We start from the raw sequence: 26,868 nt of genomic DNA on the forward strand, positions 1-26,868 counted from the left end.
TTGGTTTAAATCCATAAAATGCATTTGTCGTCATGAATCATTTATACAGTTAAAATAGAAACCTTTTACAAACCTAATAAATATATATAAGAATCTTTATATTTGTTTAACCATATAGTTCTCAGTAAGTGCCAGACTCTGTTCTAAGTACTTGACAAATAACTCATTACTCAAAACAGTGCTATGAATTGTGTGCCAACTCTGTGTATTAGACACTGTGTAGAATTCTAAAATATATTGTTGGTTTATCAAGTCATATCAAGATGTATTTATGCCTTTCTAGGATGTGCATAGTTCCAGCTACCATGTTAGTAGTACAATGTCTAGACATGCTGTCAGAGTTTACAGTAGCAAGGAGGTACAATAGACTAGAGTGACCCATGCTGAGTTAGAAAGTAGGGGTCAACAGGAAGCAGCAGACAAATGAAGATAGAGGCAGTCATGGAACTGGGAATCAGAGTCAGAGATCAGGACAGGACAGGTTCAGCCCAGTTCCAGCCAGGCAGCCCATGATCTAAAGAAAAGAGTCATCATCTGAGTGAGACAGGTCCAGGCTTCCAGAGTATAGGGCAGAGATGGTCATGGAGTTGCATGAAGAAGTGCTTCCAGAAAAGTCCACTGAAATCAAGGCAAAACCCCAGTCTTGGGGCCCACATTGCCAGTGGGGGAGCAAGCAAATGTCCCAGGCTGGCTGGCTTATAGAAGAGGGTGCCACTCTCCAGGAGCCAAGGGTATTCAGAGAGGATGGATTGCTCTCTCTGCTCTTGGGCTTAGAGCTCTCTGAAGACCATCTGAATCCCTTCTGCTGTCTGAGTGAAGTTCCTTGATCGACCACATGAGTGAGTCCTCTTCTCTCTGAGAGAAGCAGGGCAGCTCACCATGACTGGTAACCAGGTTTCCCACATGAGCGTCAGTTAAGCTCCAAAATCAAGGCCTGCCTGACACTGTGTAGATGGTAGGCTTACACCCAGTTTAGAACTGAATATTGCCTCTTAAAGCCCTACCTCAGGGCTTCCCTGGTGGTGCAGTGGCCAAGGCAGGGGACACGGGTTTGACTCCTGGTCCCAGAAGATCCCACATGCTGCGGAGCAACTAAGCCCATGCACCACAACTACTGAGCCTGCGCTCTAGAGCCCGTGTGCCACAACTACTGAGCCTGCGCGCCTAGAGCCCGTGCTCCACAACAAGTGAAGCCACCACAATGAGAAGCCTGTGCACTGCAACGAAGAGTAGCTCCCGCTCACCTCAACTAGAGAAAAGCCCACGCACAACAGCAAAGACCCAGTGCAGCCAAAAATAAAATAAATTTGAAAGAAGAAAGGCCCTACCTCAAAAAAAAAAAAAAAAAAAAATCTCTGCTATCCTCCATTTTTCTCTTACAAAGAGCCCTCAACTACTGTCTTCCTGCGAGGGTCCTCAGGCTGAGAAAAGAGCATCTGAGGACTTTCCATGTTGTTAAGGACAGGCGAAGACTTCCTTGGAGTCAGCAGAGGTGAGGCTGGGGAGGGGAATGTTTGGTGGCAGTAAAGAGAAACTCTCTCAAAATATATAAAAGAGTATTTTTGATAAAGAGAAATGTATTTAGAGGAAGGTTTGCAAACTATGGCCCACCCTGTTTTCATATGGCTCATGGGCTAAGAATGGTTTTTTTCATTTTTAAATGTTTGAAAATAAAAGAATAGTTTTGTGACATATGAAAACTACATCAAATTCAAATTTCAGCCTCCATCTGAAAATTCCATTTTTCTCGTTAGTAGACCTGTAGTACAAAAAAAAATGTATTCAGTTGTGTTTTGCAATTTGTCCATAAACATTCTGTATAATTTGTTTTCTCTCTTGTTATATAAGTACCTGCATGATGTCCTCTATTTTGCCCATTGTCCTACAAAGCCTAAAATATTTACTATATAGCCCCTTACAGAAAAAACTTTTCTACCTTTGATCTATAGGGGACTCTGTATGAACTACAGCCAAGTGACTGTATCTTGAACTGAAAAGTCACTAATAATCCAGGCAATAAATCCCTCTGTCTCTCCCACTCTCACGCTCTCTCTCTCTCTCACCCCCAAACACACACACTCTTTCCCTCCCTCTCACTCAGGCCACGTGATCTCTCCTCTGTGATGTACTCAGTTCCCTTCTTTTCTTCCTGCACACAGACTTCTTTGCTTGTTTATTCACCCTGACATGGTCCCATCAGAGCCACCACTAATAGAGGCTTTACTTCCCCAATACTCATGCCCTCCCAGTCCCTCTCAGTTACTCACCTCAGGTTCAAGGTCTCCATTCAAAGTGCAGGAAGGCAAATCTGGCCAACTGCAGGTCTGGAATCTACCTCCATTCCAATCAGCTTTGAAAGATGCCAAGTAAGGCTGCCCTCCTGTGCTGCGGACAGTTCCGTTCTCTGATAGGCGAGTATGGATAGAGAGGACATGATGGGAGTTGCCAGTACACATGCCACAGTGACCTCTTTGGTTGGCTTTCAAGATTTTTACATTCAATCCACTCATCCACTCCCCCAGTTCTGGCCTTTGGCCTTCAATCGCTACATGGGAAAGCAAAGCAAGAAGGCAGTGTCCAAAATTATAGTCCTCTGGTGGGGGCTGGTACTGAATTCCTAAGAAAATAACTGCAGCACTGATAATGCGAAAAATAGATTGGTTCAACAACAGAAAAAAATGCATTGGAAACAAACAGAAAAAAAGGGGATTGGCCATATTAATTCAGTAGATTTAACATTCTTAGTCCCCAGGGTAAGAAATGCTATGCACCATCTGTTTTCGGTCTTTTATCATTGTCTCAGAGAGATGTTTCCATGAATTCAAACTCTATATCTTCAACGTCTTGACAACCTCATATCTTCAGCCAAATTTACTGAGATTTTAACTGCCAAGATAAAATATACATGTATGTTTATTCTGGAATATTGGCACTAGCTTTAAATATGGAAAGATTGGTATGGATGGGGTCTGTTAAGTTAAATATCGACAAGGGAGTTGCCATAGGGATTGGTGATGATAGGAAAGACATTTAAGCAATTTGCATTATCTTTACCCCTGCCTAGTCCTCCAATGGGTTGGAAATTTATGCTTCAGGGAAAGACCCCAGTCCTTTTTCAAGGAATTTCTTCCCCACTAGAGAACCAAAAGTGTCTAAAAGTGAAGCATCTTGTTGCATGTGGTTTCCTTTTGACTGCTTAATAATTTGTGCAGTATTTTATATTTCCAAATGCTTTTCTAATCCATTTAGGGGCAGAATTATAGTGGCAAAAAAAATGTAGTAAGGATATACATAATTGGTTTGAACTGGGATTGGCATTTACCAATTGAATACATCATCAGGATTTGCTAAAATGAATGGGTTTATTACCCATTTTCAAGTGGGATCAGGCACATTCCAGTAATAGTTCTGTTGTCTTGAACAGATAATGTATTCTATCTCTAAAACATGAAGGCAATATCTAAAACATCTGCTTCCATTGAAGACTGAAGAGACATTCTAGTTAAAATGAGATGGATTTTTTTTTCTTATGTCATTCCTTGATATTTTCTTGGGCTCACTCTGTTCCTTAGTAGCTCAAAGATTTCCAGTCACGTTTCTTTTTGCCAAAATAAAGCATATTAAAATATTGTCTTTCTATACAGTAATATTCTACAGTTGTACCTGAATATTCATGTTCTGGGAATCTTCCTAATTATAAGAAGCACCTTAAACTTAATAAATAAGAATAGTATCGAGTGTTGTCAGTTAAACACAGCTGATTACCAGCTTTATTTAATTTTCATAAATCCATCCCACAATTTGCTGACCATAGAAGAGATTCATTAAGGGGAGCAAGAAGCTAATTCTCAAACTTTTGTGAAAAGCCGTGGTATTATGCAAACTTCAGCCACTATTTCTCAAGTAGAGAGTAAACTGGTGCCCATTAAAATGAGGCAAATAGCTTGACTGCTTCTTCTCCCATCACTACAGTAGTTGTTAATGCCCCCCAGGTCTGTATAAAGTTCTTTTTGTAAAATATAAGATCTTAAGGGGTTAGTGAGTTTTTATGGCCCCATTCTAGTCCAAATACAGGAGATGGTGACCAGTATATCTATTGGTCGAGTCAACCATTGAATCAAAGACCAGACTATTCAAATGAGAAATGGGATAAAGGGGACATGTTCAGTGCTTTTTTTTTTTTTGCGGTACGCGGGCCTCTCACTGCTGTGGCCTCTCCCGTTGCGGACCACAGGCTTCGGATGCGCAGGCTCAGCGGCCATGGCGCATGGGCCCAGCCGCTCCGCGGCATGTGGGATCCTCCTGGACCGGGGCACAAACCCGTGTCCCTTGCAACGGCAGGCGGACTCTCAACCACTGCACCACCAAGGAAGCCCAGTGCTTTTTAATAATATACGCATTTTAATAATATAAATTTAAAATTTTGCAACATAAAATATATTGACAAATTCTCACTGTATGCACACTTTGAAAGCATATGCATTCTCCAAACAAACTTCTAAATCATCAAGAATCACATAATCCCAGAACTGGCAAGGCCAGTGTGTTAACTGTGTTCATGTTATTGCTAAACAGCTTTAGCTGGTAAACAGAAATACCTACCCATCACTGACAGACTCATTCTCCAAGTGATTAAGATCTTCAAGAAGTCATCGCTCACGTAATGTTTGAAGCCTTCTTTCTAAATGACCTGTACTGTAACAATCACATGATCTGTTGCTGTGGTCATTAAGATTTAGCTAAATATCAATCTTCTATGCTCCATCTCCATGTAAATATAAACCGTTTTCCAACAGCAAAAAAATTATTCCTTAGGCCCACTGGCATTTTAGATCATATATAATGATGTTGACAGTAAACCAAAGGATTAATTTGGTTTGATCAAAATTCTATTTATCCGGGGCTTCCCTGGTGGCGCAGTGGTTGAGAGTCCGCCTGCCGTTGCAGGGGACACGGGTTCGTGTCCCGGTCCGGGAAGATCCCACATGCTGCGGAGCGGCTGGGCCCGTGAGCCATGGCCTACGGGCTCACGTACGTGAGAGACCCACGTACTGCAAAAAAAAAAAAAAATTCTGTTTATCCAAGCATTTCACTATAATACACCAAATATTTTTACAAGTAGCTGAACTGATCGTAGATTATAGTCTCATGTTGGCAGAAAGAGAGAGAAGAAAAAGGTCTTTCAGAATTTTAAGACATTCTTCTCTCCCTGCCACCTCCTTCTTTACCCACCCAACCCAATCTTTGTTTACGCCAATTTTGACAATATTTGAATTATTGGAAGCCCAGGCTTAACTGCATAGTGGTCATAACAAAATGGGACAAACATCTAAGAGGTTATCTTCTGCAAAGAACCATTAACTGGGGTTCAATTTATAATTTGAAAGCCCGAGGTCAACCTGGAATCCTCTAGAATGTAGTTGCTAAGTCCGTTACTCAAGCTCACATTTTTGTAGGCTATAATGCTTCCAGTTCCAAAATTACAAAAACTAAAAAGTGGGCAAACATCTTGCCTCTTCCTGAGTAAGCAACTCTGCGTTGCTCTAAAATTAAATTCTAATGGAAATCTCTAAGAAGTTTTTGGTTATAGTAGAAAATGAAAAATTACTGCAGTCAACTAAGGAATTAGCCTACTTTCCCCAAAACCAAAAGAACAAGTATTGACCAAAAAGATCTCTGAGGGGCCTAGATAAAATGAGAACGTTTTGGTGACAATAGAAGTCATATTTTTTTAAAACTATAAATCTAAACTACTTTTTGTGAATGGTCAGTAGTTTCAGCTGAGCAAGGCTTACACTTGTGAGGCTCTTCAAAGGAATTTATGTTAAATTTTTTTGTGGGCATAAAGAAAATTGTAGTGGTCCTTATGAATCCACCTGGATCTGCAGTGAATTCCCAAAATGTTTATTTCACTAATAAAGAATATACCATTCTTGTTTTTTAAAATGCTTTTTCTTTACTAATGATGTCATATGCTACAGATTTGTAAATTTGTGGTTTTCTCTAGAGATTTTTTTTTAATATCCTACGTCTAAAATGTAATTTAGAAAAGAAAATGTGAACAGAAGAGATAAAGAAAAACAAGGAAGAGAGAAAGGAATGAAAGATGGGAGGAGAAATAACCTATAGACAGTGCTTCACCTTGGAAACTTTGGCCAGTCACTGTAACCGGGTAGTAATAATGTGATATAGTTTCCCTGGACATAGAGTTTTGTTTGAAAATCCATTCTAGAATCTGTCTCAGAGGCCTCAGTGGGCTTCATAAAAGAACACAAACTGATGCTTTTTGCATATATAGTGGTCCCTCAGTATCCTTGGGGGATTGGTTCCAGCCCCACCCCCACAGATACCAAAATTGCAGATGCTGAAGTCTCTTCTATAAAATGGTGCAGTATTTGCATTGTAGCCTACAGACTTTAAATCTTTAAATCTTTAAATCGTCTCTAGATTACTTATAATACTTAATACAACATAAATGCTATGTAAATAGTTGCCAGCGCCCGGCAAATTCAAGTTTTGCTTTTTGGATCTTTCTGGAATTTTTTTCAAATATTTTCGCTTCACAGCTGGTTGAATTTGTGGATGTGGAACCCACAGATACAGAGGGCCAACTGTATATCAATGTTCTTAATTTAGGGTGGGGCTTTGTAAGGGTCCATTAGCAAGATTTTTATGAATAGGCTTCAGGGATCCATGAACTTTAGAAATGCATAGAAACATTTTTGTGACTGTCCTTATGAGCATTTATTTTTCTGGGAAAAGGATCATTAGCTTTCATCAGATTCACAAAAGTTTTCAAAGATTCTTGTCTCCAAAAAATAGGCTAAGAACCATTGCTTTAGGTCATTACTAATTATTTGATATCATTTTCTTTTCTCAGAAAAAAGGTAATATGTGTGATGGGGGTGTGTGTGTGTGTGTGTGTGTGTGTGTGTGTGTGTGTGTGTGTTGACAAAAAGGCTTAATGTTACCATATATCCATATATTGGCATGTTTAATTTACACAAAGCATATTTTTAGGCACGGCCTGATTCTCTACCACCTATAACTAAGAAAATAAAAAATGCTTTTGTTTTAGGCTATAAGGGTTTTTCATTGTCTATGGAACAAATTTCCATATATTATCACTAAAGGAAATGGGAGAGAATTTGGAGGCATAGATATATTGGATATATTCAGTTTATGAAAAAATAGATGATATTTTGATACTTTACTCCAACCAGTTTTTAGCTCTGGAATATATATCTGAATTAATGTAGTTCTTTTCATCATTTCAGTTAATTACAGCTTCATTCCAAATATAGGAAATCTGACCATCTAAATGCTTCTGTATTTCTAGAGGTTATAACAATTTGATTTATTGATAAATATAACTGACAGCTTATTGCTCTCAAATCTTCCTATGAAAATTGATCCTTTGCACCTGTGTTTCCTCTCAAAGAGAGGAGAGTTTTCCAGCCATCTTGCCTATTGTCTGGTAGACTCTGGATCACTGGAACATTCTAGAAGATCCATTCTATGACTTCTTCCTTCATGAGTGGGTCACAGTTGGTCTGTGAGTAGGAGTAAAGATCCACTGATAGAATCAGTGCTTAAGAATCAGAATTTGGCCAAGGCCTCTCTTAGAAGATCCTAGAAATAGTCTAAATGATATCCTCTGGTATAAAACAGTAGGTATAGCATATTGTTCCTTGACATGAAACAATATGAGAGCATGTGCTAAAGAAAAGCAAAGGGAAAAACTAAATAGCATAGTATTTTGGAAATACCTTATAAAATCACTTTAAACATTTAAGTTTAAACTTTAAACATAAAATACTTTATAAAATAACTTTCAATGTGCCTTGGAAAAGAGTCTCTTTTCCAAGGCACATTAGAACATAAATCCATATAGGGGTGGGTATTTTTTATGTCAGAAAATTCTCCTCCAAAAGAAGTGTGCTGTATTAACATTTCAAGTTAGCCCTTAATCTTTAACGTGCCTTTCAACAGGAACTTACTTAATCCTCATAAACAATAGCAGTGGGAAAGTGTCTCTTTCATAGACACCCCAACAGAGCTTTAAAGTGGCCTTTTGTCTGAGTCATTAGAGCTTCTGGGTCGAAGGAGAACAGCATGACCTTTTACTTCCCTCTCCTTGGATTTGAAGGAGTAATTCTCAAAAACTCCCCATTCACAGAAAACTCTGATGGGGCTACAGGTCATCCCTCTCTCCCAGTTCCTTCTGGGGAAAAAAAAAAAATCTTGGCTTCTTGCCTTAATCAACAATTGTTATTTTCTTACATTTTTAAAATGTAGATTTAAAACAGCACTCTTTTTTTGTGTAACTGGCATTTTGGACCATTCTTTACAGATGAAAATCAAACCATGAAAAACACTGACTTATAAGAGATAAGGCCCTAGGAGACTGATGTACTTATACTTTAGAAGTAAAACAGGTCACACAAGTCTAATAAAATCTCTTACTAATGGAGCAAGAAATCAAACACCAAACTGTTATTTCTCATAGGGAAGCAGTTTCTAGATAAAAGATAAAACCATAACAGAAGGGGGAAGAGGAAGGAAGAACTGAGGTGATTAAGGGCTTTTTTCAGTTCATATTTACAGAAGTGGTACAGAATCTTGACTCTATTTTTTAAGATAACTGCTTTGTGTACCTTATAAAACCCTTTCATTTTTATGGCACTGCCCAATTTCCTAACTATTCTGAGAAGATAGAGTGAGAAAATACAGTGTGGTACCAAACTGAGCAAAAAAACTTATTCAATGAACGATGATACTTGAGATGTCACTTGAAAACTAATTTAATTTCTTTCTCATCATGTCTCTCATGGACATTTGTTTTTAATACTTCTCTTTACTCTGTTAGGTTGAACATACGTAAGTGTTGATGTTAGGGCAGTTTTTACTTGAAAACAGCAATGTCTATGGCTCAGCATAAGTAGCTGAAATCCCTTAATTCAACTGAATTCAGAAAATGTTTGCCCATCGTGTGCCTGGCACCTTCCTCAGTAGTGAAGGACACAATAATGGCAGAGGGCAGTTGCCATATCTCCTGAGTAATTTATTATAACTATTCTAGTGTTAAGAATCCATAATCAAGCTTATCACCTATGGTCAGAAATAGATAGACCCCTAATTTTGCCACTGGTTGATTCAACAAGTTAAAATATGCCCCCAGCTGATTTTGGTAGTCTTTAATAAAAAGAACCATTTAGGCATTTTCTTAGCACTGTGATGACTTCAGGGAGGTGGCATTTTTTTAACTTCCCATTTTTCATATAGGAAACTGACCCTTGGATCCATATGAGACTTGCTTAAGATCACATTTAGCTTCCAGTCTTTTGGCTGCTGGCCCAGCACTTCTTCTACTAACCAATTCCTTTCCCACCCTCCTCACTCTACGCCTCCCCTGTGAGGTATAGTCATCAGCTCTTTAAAACCCCGGCACCCTGGGAGTTGCGGGGAGAGGGCAGAGTCGAATGGACTCTCTAGTGGGAAAATTCTGCTAAAGGGTTTTCTGTACATTTTCGCTCCGTATGTTAGCCCTTCATATGTTGTTACCCTCCCCCATGCTCAGTAATTTTAGTTTGTGCTTTTTGTTTCTCTTTTTGTTTCTTTGGTTTGCTGGCTTTGTGTTCTTTTCTCTTTTTTTCCTTTTCTTTTCCTTTTTTAATGCAGGAATCGGTCAAGGCGTTCCAGTGGTGGCACTCATTGTGGAAGGAGGACCCAATGTGATCTCAATTGTCTTGGAATACCTTCGAGATACCCCTCCCGTGCCAGTTGTTGTCTGTGATGGGAGTGGACGGGCATCTGACATCCTGGCATTTGGGCATAAATATTCAGAAGAAGGCGGGTAGGTAATTTTCCAGGCCCCAGAGTTGACCTGTGAGTGTTAAGCTTGTGTTCCAAGCGTGGAAGAGAGGGTGTGAGTTGATTGATCATTTGGCATGGGAGGGAGGTGGGGAAGAGCAGGGAAACATATTCTACATGTCCTGTGAAGTGGGCAATTCCATGACAGCTCTACTAGTCCACACTGATGATACAGAGAACTAGGGGAATGGAGGGGTCATAGGATGTGGTCTCCTTTCTGTTCTCTTCATTTTCCTTCTCTCTTGTCCTCCTCCCACTGAGGAGAAACAGGAATTGGGTTTTAACACATGAAGCACAGCTAACCTGGACCATACAGTACAGGTTAGTAACTCTAGAGAAGCTATAGGATGTGCAGCTTCCAGGCTTGACCTCCAAATACCACCTTCCCCAAGCTGCCATGTGTGTACAAATGCTAAATGTTTACAAAAGCATTTGGTGGCCTGTCCCATCAGATCCCTCTAGACTGGCTTGGAAAGTAGATTCTCTGTAATGGTAACCACTCTGTCCTGTGTAACCTGCTCTTGAGCCCCTCACGCACTTTCCTTGGTCTAGCAACCCCCGATGCTTCTCTCAACAGTACAAAGTACCCAACCCCATGGAGGACTTCCTTTCATGGCCCTCCCCCCCAAATCTGAGATCCCCCTCAGTGAATCCTGAAGTGCAGGCACTCCTGCAGATGATTAGATCAAAGTAATTCATCTGAAAGTGTGAATGACTTTAAGGAAGAAAACTCAAGGGAGCAATTGAAGTTTTAAATAAGGAACTTCATAACCTAACCAGTTCTCCTAACACATGAAAGTAGTGGGAGAAAGAAACCCCGAAGGAGTTGGGGGTCTTTTATTCATTCCTTTCATAAATATACAGTAAGTGTCTACTGGGTGCCAAGCACTAAGATATGAAAAAGAATAACAAGCTATTCCTACCCCAAAGAGTTCATAGCAAGTCTTGTAAGTAGACAAGCATATCATTATAATAATAGTAATAACAGGTGAGCTTGCCTACTCAGGCCACTCCCTCCTCCACCTCTCTCTCACCCAGCCTGACTTAAAATAGACTCGGCATGGCAGCTTAATACCCTCTCTGTCCCCAGTCCTCCTCTTGTCTTTGCCAGCAGCCCAGCACTCTGGGTGAGCCATTAAAACAGCACACTTCCCTGGTTAGTACATGAACTTAGACATGCGAAAGGAAGATGGTTGGAGACATAAGACTCTCAGCTTAACATTGCAAACATTGACCGTGACTTTAGGCCCTGTTAAAGCTTTGATACTAAAAGAAAAAAAGCTAATTTTTATACGCACCAAGTTCGAGTTTGCTTACTGGCAAATTCAATGAAGTTACTGTTATCTTCTTCTTTAATAGTGAATATCAGTCACATTTGCCTATGTGTCCGCATGTCTGTTACCAAAAAGAGTTCGAGATCCTCAACTATACTTTGCTTTTAGCCATAGTTCTCATTGATTTAAATATAGCAATTGGTTCTTTATTCAGAAATAGGTTAGAGAATGTACACTGTTTTTAGCTTTGCTGCTTCTTTTCTTTTTAGTGCTTGCAATTATTTTGCTGTATCCCTAAAAAGTAGATACAAGTTTGCACTCAGAATGCACATTTCGTTTTCAGAAACCTCAGCATTTCAGGTTTCCAGGTCTATATACAATGAAAGTCTGGACCTAGTGCTTGTTTTTTGTCATTCTCTAGGGTTGGGTACCTTGAAAAATATTAAAATCTCTGATAAGTTGCTTTTCCTGATTCTGTTTTAATATAGGAGAAATGTTATACATTTTAGAGCTGGGTAAGACTCTATATATTATTTAACCTAGGGGAGAGATACACAGAGAAATTAAGTGCTTTCCCAAGGCCACACAGCCCATGATCCCAGGCCATTTCTGGTGTATTATAAAAATTCACTGAAATGTGTTTTGTGGTATGTGCCCTAGTGTTTCTCATATAGTACTTCAGTGATACTATCTTTTAAATATATAGGTATACTTAAGCTGCCTTCAGTTTCCTCTTTCTGTTATAATTTAATTTTTTTATTATTCTGTATATTCAAAAAAAGGTAAAATCGATGCATTGCTGGTTGTAAACCAACATCCAAGCTGATCAACTCTACATCATGTAGATTCTTTTCTTTCTTACACCCAGACCATCATACTTCAACTCCAAAATTAAGAGTCAGAAATACCATGCCCTTTCATGCGTGTAACTAGTGTGAAGATAGAGTTAAGACATAATTTTATATCTTTGGAATTATTAAAATTAAAACTTCAGTAATTTTCAGAAACATTTAGAAATGGTTATTAAGAATATAGAAGACTAAAAAGAGCATTATATTTGCCAGTCTAAATATATATGTATATATTTTAAAGTTATGATTAAAATACGCTCTGCTTCAGGAAAGCAGTTATAAGTTTAACATGATAAAATGCATTCAGAATGTTTCTGTGTGCCGTCTGAATAACTGCCAGAATTAATCATGTTTATTTACCTTGGTAAGAAATTGTCCAGCCACACATGTGCAGCCAATTTTAAAAATCATTAGTGTGCTTTATTATATGCTCCTGAAAAAAATGGCCCACCTGGACTTCATTCATCAATAAGGATTTCTTCTTTGATTTTCAACAAAGTCCAACAGAGTTGAGACATGTTTCACTGCAAATAAATATAAACGCATAACTATATGTTCATATAAACAAATCTATATAAATAAATGTGTGTGATCGTACATATACTGTTGAACATAGGAAATATACATACCCTGTTTATTAAACATGAATCAGGATTTGACTTATTTTTCAGTTACTTTGGTAATTTAAATATGATTTTTTAAATTTTAAGTTCATTTATAAGTTGTTAAATAGTATAGGCCCAAGCACTATAAATTTTTATATTCGGCTGTAAAGCTTTTCAATTTTATAATCCTAGAGGAGTGAATAGAATTTACACACTTTGTAGTTTAACTTTTTTTTCCCGTCCCAGAGCACAGGCTCCGGAGGCGCAGGCCCAGCAGCCATGGCCCATGGGCCCAGCCGCTCCGCGGCATGCAGGATCCTCCCGGACTAGGGCACTAACCTGCGTTCCCTGCATCGGCAGGCAGACTCCCAACCACTGCGCCACCAGGGAAGCCCTGTAGTTTAACTTTTGTGAACTTGATATTTTGACTTTAAATTCCCTGTTATTAACTATCTTCCAAGGATATGAATTTGAAAGGGAATCGCTCTGGAAGCAAATTATCATTGGAAATACTGATTAACTTTTGTTGATGAGATTACGTGAGGCAGAAAAAGTCAGACTGTATCTCTCCCAATGCAAATGGGTTTGGATAGACTAGGAGACAATTGCAATTAAATTCTTATTTTTATCTTTTCTCCCCACCTCTGTTCTGTGGACTATACGACCAGAAAGAAATGGTCAAATTTTGTTTTTTTCCTTATTGACATATTGGATTTTCTATTTCTCATCTGTCATAGTTTAGAATGAGTCACAAGTCACTTTCCCTACCTAATTTCATTGCTTTAGAAATATTATCAAATATTATTTCTGAATCACAAATGACTCAACACTGCAGACATAAATAGATTGATGCTATCTAAGTAGCGTTAGATTCAGTTACCTCAGTTTTGGTTTTTTTTTTTGCCTTATGCGGGCCTCTCACCGTTGTGGCCTCTCCCATTGCAGAGCACAGGCTCTGGACGCGCAGGCTCAGCGGCCATGGCTCACGGGCCTAGCCGCTCCGCAGCATGTGGGATCTTCCCGGACTGGGGCACGAACCTGTGTCCCCTGCATCGGCAGGCGGACTCTCAACCACTGCGCCACCAGGGAAGCCCTACCTCAGTTTTTAAATACTAGGATTCCCCTTTTTGCTGTGTTGACTAACCAAGATGACCAGCATTACCCATAGTCAGGAGCACCTTTCCGGCTGTAGGTTTCTGAAGTTGAAGTCAGAGATTACTTTGCTTGATAATTGTCAACCCAAGTCTCAGATTGCAGAGAAATGTGGTCTAGCCCCTCATTTATCAATTAGTGAGCAATGACCCACAGATGAAAAACATCAGCATGAAAAAGGCATCTGAATGAATGTGAGTCCTGAGATGATTACCCCCATTCATCCAAATTGTATTATCAGTGCTTATGTTTATTTTAAGTTTGTCCCAAAAATAATCTTCCGGATTTACCATTTTTAGATACCCTAGGCAAGAAGCAGAACTTGCAGTAACAGAAAGCCTTAAAGTTTTAAGTAGTCATAACACTTGGAAAGTTATTAATGGGGCAAACACCAATAGACTTCACATCCTTATGTGCCAGTGGAATTTGCATCAGGTATTGTGAAGAATAAATGAGCAAAGCCTTGCTCTTGAATACGGGAGATAAATATTGTATATGAAATAAAAGTCTGATTTGCCTGTTTAAAGGGAGCTTAATAGGGTCCCTACATTTTTGGATTAGCTGAAATAAAGGCATAAATGGAACACAAAGTAGAAATGAAGAAGGAAAATTTTGCTGCATGGCTTCAGATTATATAACTGTATCCTACCAGAGATGTGACAAGTTTGTTTCTCTCCAAATACACATCAAAATGACCAAGGACAGGAGAAAGTCACCAGAAAACTAGTCATTTTAGAACCCCAGGTGTTGGGCTTCCCTGGTGGCACAGTGGTTGGGAGTCTGCCTGCCGATGCAGGGGAGACGGGTTCGTGCCCCAGTCCAGGAAGATCCACATGTTGCGGAGCGGCTGGGTCCGTGAGCCATGGCCTCTGAGCCTGCATGTACGGAGCCTGTGCTCCGCAACGGGAGAGGCCACAGCAGTGAGAGGCCCGTGTACCAGAAAAAAAAAAAAAAAATAGAACCCCAGGTGTAGACTGTATTCCCTAGGGCATATCATTCTGTGTGGTGGCCACTCTTTCCTTCTGCTGCTCAAGAGATTTCCAGCTAAAGCTGAAGGATGCCACAGGCCTATCATTTGTCTCTGTAAGATCTGCTGAAAGAAGGTAATTGATCTCGATGGTTTGTATTCCAGCATGATTTAGACATAATGGGAATGTCAAGTGAGAAGGAAGGAAACCAATAGCAGGCATGCCAACTTCAAGTGTCCATTTTATTTTTTGTTAATTTCATCTTGCCTTGTCTGTTTTCTAGAATTTTCTATAAAAAGCATGTCAAAACTGGATTCTGTTTTGTGACCTCAGAAGGGAAGTAAGAAAAATTGGAAACATCTTGTACAGGCACAGAATACTGGTGGCTTTATTTATAAAAAAGTGCTGGTTTTGTAAACTGTTTTCCAAATTAACATTTAACTGTTAGAGGACAGGCAGGATGTGGCACTGTCGAGGACTTTGGAGATTAAATGGAGATATCCAACACAGGCATGAGTACAGATAGCTAGAAGGTCATGTATGCTATGATAAATGTATAAAGTGTTACCAGAGCACAGAGCACTTGAGTGTGGCATTCCTCATGAGAATCTATTCAGTGGAAACATTTTTGTTAATTATCCCCAAAATGGCAATATAATAACTCTATTGCTTCTCTTCCCCTTTTCCATCAAAAACTATAAAGTGAGGGTCAGTATGAATGATCAAGGAAAAGCTAACATACGAACCTCTTTTATGCACGTCAACACAGAAAAAAGAATCAATCTGAGTAGGATTGAAGGAAAACTGGTAAAGGGACAAATTATATGAGACAGTATGGTGTTTTGTGTGGTGGTGTGTGTGTATAGATAGATATTATTAAACTGAATTTATATATACTCAAATTCAATGTAATGAAATTCATTGATATATTAATTTAATACTATAAAATTTAATTTTATATAATTAAGTATATATACTTATATATAAATGATAATAATATGTGTATGTAGGTGTGTGTTTAAATTTTAAGTGAAAACTTAAATGTAGGACTGATAACCTCACTTTTCAAATCAATCAATCACCAAGTATTTTTTGAATGCTTGTTTTAGGCCTTTCCTGGAGAGGTATAATCTCATTTGAACTAATATAATAGAAAATAATTTTCAACTAGTTGTTAGTTACTGAATTCTAAAAGGCAGAAAGAGGCGGAGGTTGGAGGAGATGGAGAAAGTTTCATAAAGAGAGTATTACTGCGATTTTTCCCTCTGTGGAATATATAAAGGTATAGTTATATGGATACTTATGTCATTGTATCCAAGTTCCACAAGGCTAGAGTAGCTTCATGTATTTAGGAAAGTGCAAAATAAAATAAATATTTTTGCCTTAGAGTTTGCTATTTGGTCCCTCCATGTGTGCCAACATGGGGAGAATGAAGCATTGACTTAAAAAAAAAAATCTAGATAGTTCATGGAGGAAAGTACCAGTGAAAACTTTTATTGATATAAATTAGCCGATAAGGTCTCTACATTGATTAAATTTACTTTAGAATTGCTCAACTCCAAGTTGGGAAAATGTGGTCTTGAACATAAGGAGCAAACATGAGAAAAACACAGAGCTGGGTAATCCATTACCGTAAAGAAATCCTTTTTAGGGAACCACTGCCCAGAATTTTTAGATACCCCATCAATGCAAGTGAAGACTTCAGAGGTACTAGTTGTGTTCCCCTGAGATTTGCTTAGCTAACTCTCGGCCACTTGTTATATAGAAAACTTTCAAAATAAGCATGTGGTTATCACATTCCAGCATGCCTGAGAATCACCTGGAGAGTGAAAGAAAAAGTCCCCTAAGCATCCCGATTCAGTGTAGCTGGGCTGGGGTGCAGGAAACTGTATTTGAAACCAAAACCCCAGATGATTCCAATAAGAGTGGTCCATGGACCACACTTTCAGAAACTTTTTAAAAATTTATTTCATTGAAGTATAGTTGACTAACAATGTTGTGTTAATTTCTGCTGTACAACAAAGTGATTCGGTTATACATATGTATATACATTCTTTTTCATATTCTTCTCCATTATGGCTTATTACAGGATACTGAATATAGTTCCCTGTGCTACACAGTAGGACTTTGTTGTTTATCCATCCTATATATAATAATTTGCATCTGCTAATCCCAAACTCCCACTCCATCCCTCCCCCATCCCCCCTCCTTGGCAACCACAAGTCTGTTCTCAATATCTGTGAGGCTGCAGAAGCTCTTTTAAAGGTTATAAAAATTAGATTTCTCTTTATATTTCTCTGGTGTTTCCAAAAACAGCTTCTTCACTTTCTATGCCTCATGTGCATTCTACTCACACAAGTCATTGCATTGTTACCACAAACACTTTGTACTCTCTGCCAAACTTTGTCTTTGGAACCCAGTTGACTTGAAAAGTGTATTTAGCATGAATCTCCTCATTTCTTCCTTTATCACAGCTGTTCTTGGTTCCAAACATCTGTCAGACTTGAAAATTCTTCCCTTGAAGAGCAAGCTATAGCTCTTCATACAGCATAAAAATACGCATTTAGACAGGACTGGGAGACTTCTCTGTTAGTATTTTTATTTATATGATTTCTTAAAGCTATTCAGCTCACCTCCCTATTTCTCTTGAAAATTATTTTCTGAGTAGTTCAAAAGGTATGAACAATTTAAAAAGAGAAAGAAAAGCAGATGAGAAAAACAATAGTACTTAAAAGTGAAGTAATGCTAGTTGGTTGTGAATGATGGCTCTCAGCTGCTTGAGAAGCCACTGACAGTCACTGGGGCCACTAACTTCAGCATTAGAAGGTATTACCTCACCTTCCTTTAACTTGACAATTGCAATGGATAACCATTTAAGAGTCCCAATTTCCCACTTGCCTCTAGTATTGATTTTCACTTCTTTAAAGCCCCTGGACCCCTTCTCAAATGAAATCTGTGGTACAAGTGCCATTTATAAAACAGACAAGACACAGGTTTACTCTGTTGAAGCTGGGGTGGAAGGCCTAGACCACTGGTTCTCAACTTTTACCTTGCATCAGAATTACCCAGAGGGCTTCTTAGAGTCTGCATGCCACAACTAAAAAAAGATCCAGCATGCCACAGCGAAGATCCCCGGTGCTGCAACTAAGACCTGGTGCAGCCAAAAAAAAAAAAATTAAAAAACCATTAGCATTAAAAAAAAACTACCCAGAGGGCTTCTTAAAACGAATTGCCCGGCCCCACCACAGATTTTCTAATTCAGTAAGTCTGGTTGGAGCCAGGTGATTTGCATTTCAAAGGAGCACCCAGGAGATATGGGTACTGTTGGCCCAGGGTCCATACTTTGAGAACCTCTGGCTTAGCCTCCTTCTCTCTGCCTGGTTCTCACCCACTAAAGCAGTTCTGAAGCAGCTCTGGAGCTCATCCTCAAAATTCCAGGGGCTTCTTTGTAGAACCCAGTTGAAGACCATTAATCTACAGGTTAAGTCCACATTCCTTTACTTAAACTCAGGACTCTGCATTCTGGCCCCAGCGTCCCTCTAGAGCCATCTCAGTGAAACTTCCATTTACCTGAAACCCCCCTGAACTGTCCCCCTGCACTGCTCTCCAAGCACAGCTTGCTGACATAGGCCTCTCTGCCTTAGCATGAGATGTCCATGTACATTTCTTTACCCACTTAATTTCTAGGAAATTTTTCTTTCTGAAGTCCAATGCATAGTTTCTCTCTCATGAGAGCTTTAAAACCCACAAATACATTTAAAACTTATCTGGATGAGGTGCAGATAATAAACTCTCCTGGTAAACTCTCCTCTACCTTAGAGGAAATGAATTCTGAATCAACCTGGCTGACATTAGAACCTGCAGCTGCTAAAAATACAGTGTATTAACATCTCACCCAGTGATCATTAATAATAGATAATGTTTGGAATGTTCTTAATGGATTTCACTCAGATTCCCCATGCAATTCTCAGATGTTGATTATGAGCCACAGGATTTATGAAAACTATTTACAGCAGTAACTACCTGCTTATAAAAGCTTCTTCACCCAGAGAAACACTAAAGATGCATTAAAGTAGGACTCCAAGGTTAACTCAAGTTTGTACTTCTGAAAAGTACAAACTAGAAAAGTCTCCATTCAGTTTCAATAAAGCCTGTCCTTTATTGTCCTAATTGCTGGACAACCATCCTAGAGTTAATATACATGTTCATTGTGTTTTCTGGGTTTATTCAATGTAAATGAAGTGTCCGTCCATGAGCAGTGACCCCCTAAAGGTCTTAAGTAAGCAATAAAGAATCGGTTCTTCTAACTCCATGGAAACCACAGTTCAGTGTCTTAGAGACAGGCCTAAAATTTGGAGCTCTTTGACCCTATGATCTTATTGGTTTTCACCCTTTGACAGTATATTTGAGATTTATTATCTCTGGTAGAGGGATGACAAGTTTTCATCTTGAGTGTCAACAATAATCAACCAGTAGTGGCTTCCTAGGATGATGTGTTGAGAGTGATTCTGAGGCCACATCTGGACTCTGGAAAGATTACTGTGATAGATTAGCAATGATGCAAAGAAGGAAATTTATAGTCAAAATACCATGGATGCCTATTCTTATTCTTGAATAAAAACAAAATCTTTTAGCTAGCCTGTGTATATCGCTACCAGGCACGCATCAAGCAGCACATTGAATTATGAAACCAGGGGAGAAATAAGAACCTTATCTGCCTAAAAGATACTTAAGAAATACTCAGTTTTTTTATCAACACTGTGAATCACATCAGTCTTTAAGTTATCTGATGATATGAGCCTTTTCACACAAGCATAATGCATAGGATATGAGGGACAAGAAGCTCTTTATTGTGGGGTGGTGCTGTTTGGAGCCGGACTGAGGGACAAAGTGCAATTGCCAATGGATAATGTATTAGAAAAAAGAATAACTTTTTCAAAAAGCTAGGAACTAATTCATCACAGAATACATACAAAAATAGAGAAAATTATATTTGCCCCAACATCTCATAGAGTAAGATACAGGGTTAGAAGGAATACTTTGACAAATGACTTTGAAAGAGAAGTGATATTTACCACTCCCTTTTCCTCCACACCCCTGACCCTCCCCCCAATAGCATACTTGAGGAGTTGAAATTACTATTTTTTAAAGCTACTACATGCAAGAGCCTGATCTAGACACTTTATTTCATAAATGCTGTGAGGTAGCTATGATAATTATCTCAATTTTATAAATGAGGAAATTGAGTAGAGAAAGGTTAGGAAAGTTCAGTATTGCATAGCTAGAGAGTGGTCTGCCTAAGAAGATTAGGGCTGGAAACTCTGCTCGTAGCAGCTGCACCATGTTGCCTCCTAGGAAAATGGGCCCCAGGAACTGCAGGAGGTTTACTTGCCCCAGAGCTGAGTTACTCCGAGCAACAGAGGAAGCTGCACCCAGCTTCCATCTTCTCCTTCTTGCTTCACATGCTGGTTAACTTCTCCTTTGAATTAAATGTTGGACCAGCGTTTAAAGCATGTCAGTTGAAGAGGTGCCAGTGTTTTTGCCTGCCCAAGGAGCCTACACATCTCAGTCCATCTCTGATTCTGTCTCTCATACAGGGCCTAAAACAACAAAAGTTTGATTATTCCTCTTGCCTGGCTATGTGCAATATTCACTGATGGGATTTCACTTGGAATGAAATCAGAGGATGTGTTTTCCTTACAGTTTTGGCAGCAGAGAAGCTACCTGACCATGTGGCAGTCCCCATATCCTCTGGCAACAATTCAGTTTCTACTCTTGGGCACATTCATAACCAAAGGCAAAGAGAAGAATAGGAATTGGAGAGATGCAGCCAACACTGTTCAGGATTTCTCACCTAATGTCCTGCTAGTCCCTGACCAAGGTTGAGGATTTGGCACCTCTGCCTCAAGAGCAGCGCTATCCAATAGAACTTTCTGTGATGATGGATATGTTCTGTATCTCTGCCGTCCAATCAGATAGGCAGTGAGCTCTTGAATTGTGGCTAGAGTGACTAAGGAATTGAATTTTAAATTTTATTTAATTGTAATAAATTTAAATTTGAATTGCCACGTGTGGCTAATAGCTCGCACAGCTCTGGCATTTCTGTAATGGGATTCTACCACACTAGGAGCCCTTGAAAGTCTGACAGATTTCCAATGTTATTAGAAATTGTTCCCTTCATTTTTAAATTACATTCTTTCATCCAACCAACATTATGTACTCAGTCATTCAATATTTTTGGACACCTACCATGTTCCAGGCACTATTCTAGGTGTGGGCAAAAACACACCTGTGAGCCAAATAGACAAACATTTCTTCTGTTGTGGAGCTTACATTTTAAATTTTAGCACGGTTAGATAGATAATAAGTAATATACATAATAAATAAGCCTGTAGAACATTTTAGAAGGTGATATACTATGGGGAAAAGGAGAAGGGTGAGGGGAATCAAGATAAGGAGGTAGAGGAAAAGCCTCTGTCTACACGTCCGTGAACACTGAGAGGAGTATGTAAGTAATATAACATGTAGTCCATGCATCCGAGGAGTTAGAGTTTGTTAGGATTTTCTTAGATTAATCTGTCTTTCTTTATGAAATGCCAAATACAAGATGCACAGCACAAAGCTTGTCTTATAATAGGTGTTAACTGCCTCTCTTAGCACCACTCTCAACCCTACCTCACCACCTACCTTCTGTTTCCTTTTGTATGTGTATCTAAGCCTTCTGTTTTACTATATCTGGCTCAGGATTGTAGAGTGGGTTTTAAAAAGTAGATAGATATTAGATAGGTAGGTAGGTAGATAGATAATAGGTAGGTAGGAAGGTAAGTAGAAAGAAAGGAATGGAAGACACATCACTCTATGGTTAGTGGCAGGTGAAATTTGCCAGAGAGCAGACTGTACCATCAAGGTATGTGCATCTTGCCCAATTATAAGCAGCTTCTCTAAGATCCGTCTAACTACCTCACATTGCTAGATGGAAACCCTCAGGAAAAGCCCAGGTGAACAACTTTTCTAGGCCAGATGCTCAAACAAGATCAGAGGTACTATTTCTAACATGTCTTAGCTAATAAAGGCCATTTGTACCTGGAGTTGATCCACAGTAAAACTTGGGCAAAGTAGTTTGGTCACTTTTCTACATTCCATTCACATCCTCCCCAACTTTCTATCCAACTAGTGCTTCCTGAAAAACATCAATATCAGTCAATTATAGCTAAGTAGTTTAACATGAAATATCACGTTAGGCCTTCTAATTGTTGAGCAAAATAGTTGTTTGCCTTTTAATTAATTTTAAAAGGAACTTGGGGGCATCTGCTAAGTTAAGGGAGTAACTCTGAGAAAGTAGTGGATCCTTGAAATCACATTACTCAGTCTTCTCACATATAAGATATATAACATCCTGTCTCAGGGATAAAACAGAAGAAATCTCTTGTATCCAATCGTTTAAACAAATCACTAACTTTACTACACTGAGCTGAGCCTATGTATTTAGGTTAGTATAATTCATTGTCAAAGGTTATTCCTTCTTATTCTCTTGTTCTCTAAGCCCAGCTCTGATGCTTTCAGCTATGTAATCTTTAACAAGTCAGTTTACCTGTTCAGGCTTCAGATTCTTCATCTGTAAAGTGGTTGTTCTGAAGTTGTATCATTCCTTTATCCTGAACTTCAAATTCCTCAATAGAATTTTTGGATTAGCACTTCTCCTAGATCACACAGACTCTAGAAATATCAAAATATAAGCTTCAGGAGGAGGTCATAGTCAAGTAACAGTTCTGATACTAACAGCAGTTTGACTTCAAGATGACATAAAATTATCTAGAGTAGTGGTTTTAGGGTGTCTTAGCATCACTTGTTTGTTTTTACATGACATTGATGAACATAATACAAGAGCTAATGAACTCTCTTCATTGATACCCTTCTAAGTGGTTTTGAATTATAGTCTTGGGCTTCCCTGGTAGTGCAGTGGTTAGGAATCCACCTGCCAGTGCAGGGGACACGGGTTCGAGCCCTGGTCCAGGAAGATCCCACATGCCGTGGAGCAACTAAGCCTGTGCGCCACAACTACAGAGCCTGAGCTCTAGAAACTCCAAGCCACAAATACTGAGCCCACATGCCACAACTACTGAAGCCTGCGTGCCTAGAGTCCATGCTCCACAACAAGAGAAGCCACCACAATGAGAAGCCCACACACTGCAACGAAGAGTACCCCCACTTGCCACACCTAGGGAAAGCCCGCGTGCAGCAACGAAGACGCGACGCAGCCAAAAAAATAAAATAAGATAAAATTAATTAATTTAAAAAAATTTTAGCCTTTTCCATCCCATTCACAGACCTGCTCCATCCAACTTTTATAGAAATACTGCAGTTTTTCCCTCCTCCATAGAATTGGTCTCCTCCAGCTAATTTGCATATGCAATACCTTGCTTCAGCCCTGAGCTGGGCACATCATTGGGATTCCCTGCAGGTGCGAAAGCCCCTGGGGTATTTAATAATAAGAAAAAACTGCTTATTATTGAACACCTACTACGTACCAAGAACAGTGCTTGGTGCTTTCTATACCTTATCTTTTTCCAAATACATCAACCTACAAAGACATTCTACCCTCTTTCAACAGATAAGGAGATGGAGGCTTAAAGAGATTGAATAACCAGCCTCAGATCCCTCAACTAGTAAATGAAAGAAGTGGATTCCAAACAAAGGCACCATATCATAGTGCTTTAATTATAACATTCCATCTTCTATAGAAGATTGCAAAACTGATCTCACCCCTTCTATGTATGACATGGAATTAGTTGAAAAAATGTAGATGTATGTTGAGTTGATCTTTTTAATTTTAGTTTATTGTAGTATAGTTGCTTTACAATTTGTTTTAATTTCTACTGTACAGCAAAGTGATTTAGTTATACATATATATATATAATCATTCTTTTTCATATTCTTTTCCATTATAGTTTATCACAGTGAGTTGATTTTTATGTGATGTAATTACTTCCATAAAAAACACCAAGATCTATGTGAAGGAATTATCTTGATATCACTGAAGTCCTTAAAGTCTTTAAATAGTTATTGGGCACTTTTATGGGCAAGACATTGCCCTAAGCATTATGGGGGAGACACAGTGAATATGCATCTCCTCCTGATGAGCTACAAAGCAATTCAAAAGGGGAAAACAGTCTCCAGAAGTAGAACCAAATATAGATTATTGAGTTTGGTGGCCAATTCATTTCTAAATACCCTTTGAGTTTAAAGAAAAACTAGAATATTTCTTAGAGATGGATCTGATTGAATGAAAAACGATCAAGAAAATCAGATTGTTGGGGGGTGAGGGACAAAACCCTATGCCACTTCTCTCATTCTCCCAAATAGGTTTGAAGTCCATCCCAGCATGAGGAGCAAAGGGGAATGGGGAAGACCACCTGGTTAGCTGCCACAGAGTAGCTAATGAGTAGGCAGCTACACATTCACTCAGTCAATCCACAGATACGCTTCTAGAACCAACAATGAACTATGTACTCTCTAGAGCTTAGGTACAGGAAGTGTGAAGATGCATTCACTCCTTCAAGGAGTTCATAATCTACTGGAGGGAGACATATATGTAGACAAATAATTCCCATACAATATAATAATAGTAGTAATTAATATGTATCCAGTGCTATGGGAACATCAAGAGAGTGGTAATCAGAGACTTTCACACAGGAGGTGGACTTGGAGCTGAATTATGAATGATGAGCCTGAGTGACGGGATCAGATGTAGAGAGCATTGCAAGCAGCAGGTACAGCAAGTTCAAGGGCATAGAAGCATGCAAGAGTCTGGTGTGTTCGGGCGATAATAGCATTTTATAGAATATGTGTGAGAGAGTTGCAGGGGATGAGCCTAGCTGGGAGAGAGGCCATGTTAAGCCTTAAATGCCATATGCAAGTTGAGGTGTTATCTTGCTAGTGATGGGAAGCTATTGCAGGGTTTTAAGAAGGATATGATAGAATCTTATTTGCCTTGTAAGAGAACCATTCAATCAACACCGTAGGGAATATAGTAGAGGACATAGAGAAGAAACCAATTAGTGATCTGTTAGTACCATTTGCATGAGTCACCTCTGCCTGAATTCTTGGCCCACAAGATTATCAACACAGTAAATAAATACTGTTTTACATTGCTAAGGTTGGGGTGTGTTACCTATTAATAAATGACCAGAATATGTTGACACACAATCCTGTGAGTTCCTTGAGGCTAGGACTGAATAGTGTTCATCTCTGTACCTCTAGCATAGTGCCTGGCACGTAGTAAACACAATATTGTTCGTTGAATGAATGAGTGAACGAATGTTTAGGTGCTGCCTGCATGGGATGTTTGCAAGGCTCCATTATAATTAAACCTCCAAATCTAAGTATCTCTGTCTCAAATGTAAGAAAGAATGGTGATCTCTGACCTCTCTGAAGTCAGAAAGTTTTTTCTCTGACTGCACACCTGGCGAGCCCAGTGGTATAAGGATTGGAGTGTCCTTATACCGCTGGGCTCTCCAGGTATACAGAGCACTGTTGATCCCAGGGGAGAGCTCTGCATTACACACAGAGGCCCTGGCCACTGGTTGTGCTACTTGACAAGAAGGGCTGGTCAGTGACACTTTCCTAAGGAGCATTGTAGGACTGAGCTCTAATAATAGCAAATGTTTACATAGGACTTGCTGTGTGTCAGGCACTTTTCTAAGCATTTTGCAAAGATTAATCCATTTAACGTTCACAAGTCTGTAAGTACTATTATAATTCCTATTTTACATATACAAAAAATATGACTTGGAAATACTAAGTAATTTGCACAAGATCACAGAGCTAGAAGTGACATTTGAACTCCAGACATCCTGGCCCTGGTGACCATGATGCTTTTATTCATGCTGCTCTCCTGCCTCTCTGGGAAGAGTCATGCTGCTACTTGTGACCTCAGCCATTTGGGAAGAACTGATAACTTTTACTAAAGCAGAAAGAGAAGGAGAAAGGGAAGAGAAAAAAAGAAAAATACCAGTCTCTGTGACCTTAGACAAGACATGTAAACTTTCTGTGCCCTAATGTTGTATTTAGTACTTTGCTTTGGTTTGAAGCAAATGATAAAATTTCTTTTTTTTAGACCATTAGAGATTCCATGGGAAATGATGTTTTGTAAGTACCAAACAGTGGTATTATTAACAGTCATTTTTATTTATACAAGTAAAATTTTCTCACACTGTATCTGAATAGGTTAAGAGAGAGTGTCTGTGGGGGCATAAGAAGGGCTCCTCTCCTCAAAAGCCATTAGCCTAAGCCTAGCTGTTTGAGTCCCATTGAATTCTGAATGCGTTTTCCAATTTTTAAATCTAGGAACAAAACTCTGACATTGCAGATAAATTCATTTTGAGAAAAATATGTACATGTGGGTTGAATTGCCAGCATTTGAACAGAATATTAGTAGCAAACTGTGGGAAGTTTTGGTTACTCTGAGCACTGGATGAACACTGACCTATTTCAGATAACTCTGTGACTCATCTGAAAAGCTTCAGATCACAAGTACAGCATTTAAATGGAGACACAAATGCTGTAGTGTAGAGATTTTCCTCACTTCAATGACTACACTTCCTAATCAGAAAGCCTTCTAATTTGAAGTATACCAAAAATAGCATCGGTACATATGGAACCACAAATTAACAGTTTCCATAAATAGCCACCCCTTTGTCAAAGACCCAATTCTAAAACTAAAATTTTACATAATACTATGACCATGTTTTGGTGTCAAGAAATTTTCAGTCACTATTTTAGTGCCTTAAAAAGAAATCTAAAATGAACTTATTTCTATTTTTTGTTCATGATTAAATATAACAGTCAAGATTTTTAAATCATTCCAGTGTTGTGCAGAAAAAAATATGCGAAGAGCTAGGAAAGTAATAATTTCAAGAAAGTAGGCCTCCCAGTATCATAAGTATAGTCACAAAATAAGAAATGTGTGGTGGAGAAGACAGTAAGAATTTGTGCCAAATGGAAATCATCTAGGTCAGCATAGAAAATACTTGTGCAAAATTAGAAGCAAATGTAATCTTCAGTGCACTAAATGCACTTTTTCGCTGTCCTCATTTACCAGTTTCCCCTTATCTTCTCCAAACGTGTCTGATTTCCTTCGGATATT

General features: G+C 39.0%; 1 protein-coding gene across 21 annotated transcripts in view; it reads left to right on the forward strand.

Annotated features, from left to right (window-relative positions):
* Window positions 1-26,868, forward strand: part of TRPM3 (transient receptor potential cation channel subfamily M member 3) — a gene marked incomplete at its 5' end in the record, with an annotated part of 803,286 nt that overhangs the window by 607,195 nt on the left and 169,223 nt on the right. For all 21 annotated transcript variants that reach the window (XM_082843093.1, XM_082843094.1, XM_082843098.1 and 18 more), the window contains one exon: window positions 9,682-9,856. In XM_082843093.1, coding sequence (XP_082699219.1) covers window positions 9,682-9,856 — 175 coding nt within the window. The remainder of the gene's footprint in view (window positions 1-9,681; window positions 9,857-26,868) is intronic.

Source organism: Leucopleurus acutus, assembly GCF_964270905.1.
Source record: "Leucopleurus acutus genome assembly, chromosome: 7".
NCBI lineage: Eukaryota > Metazoa > Chordata > Mammalia > Artiodactyla > Delphinidae > Leucopleurus > Leucopleurus acutus.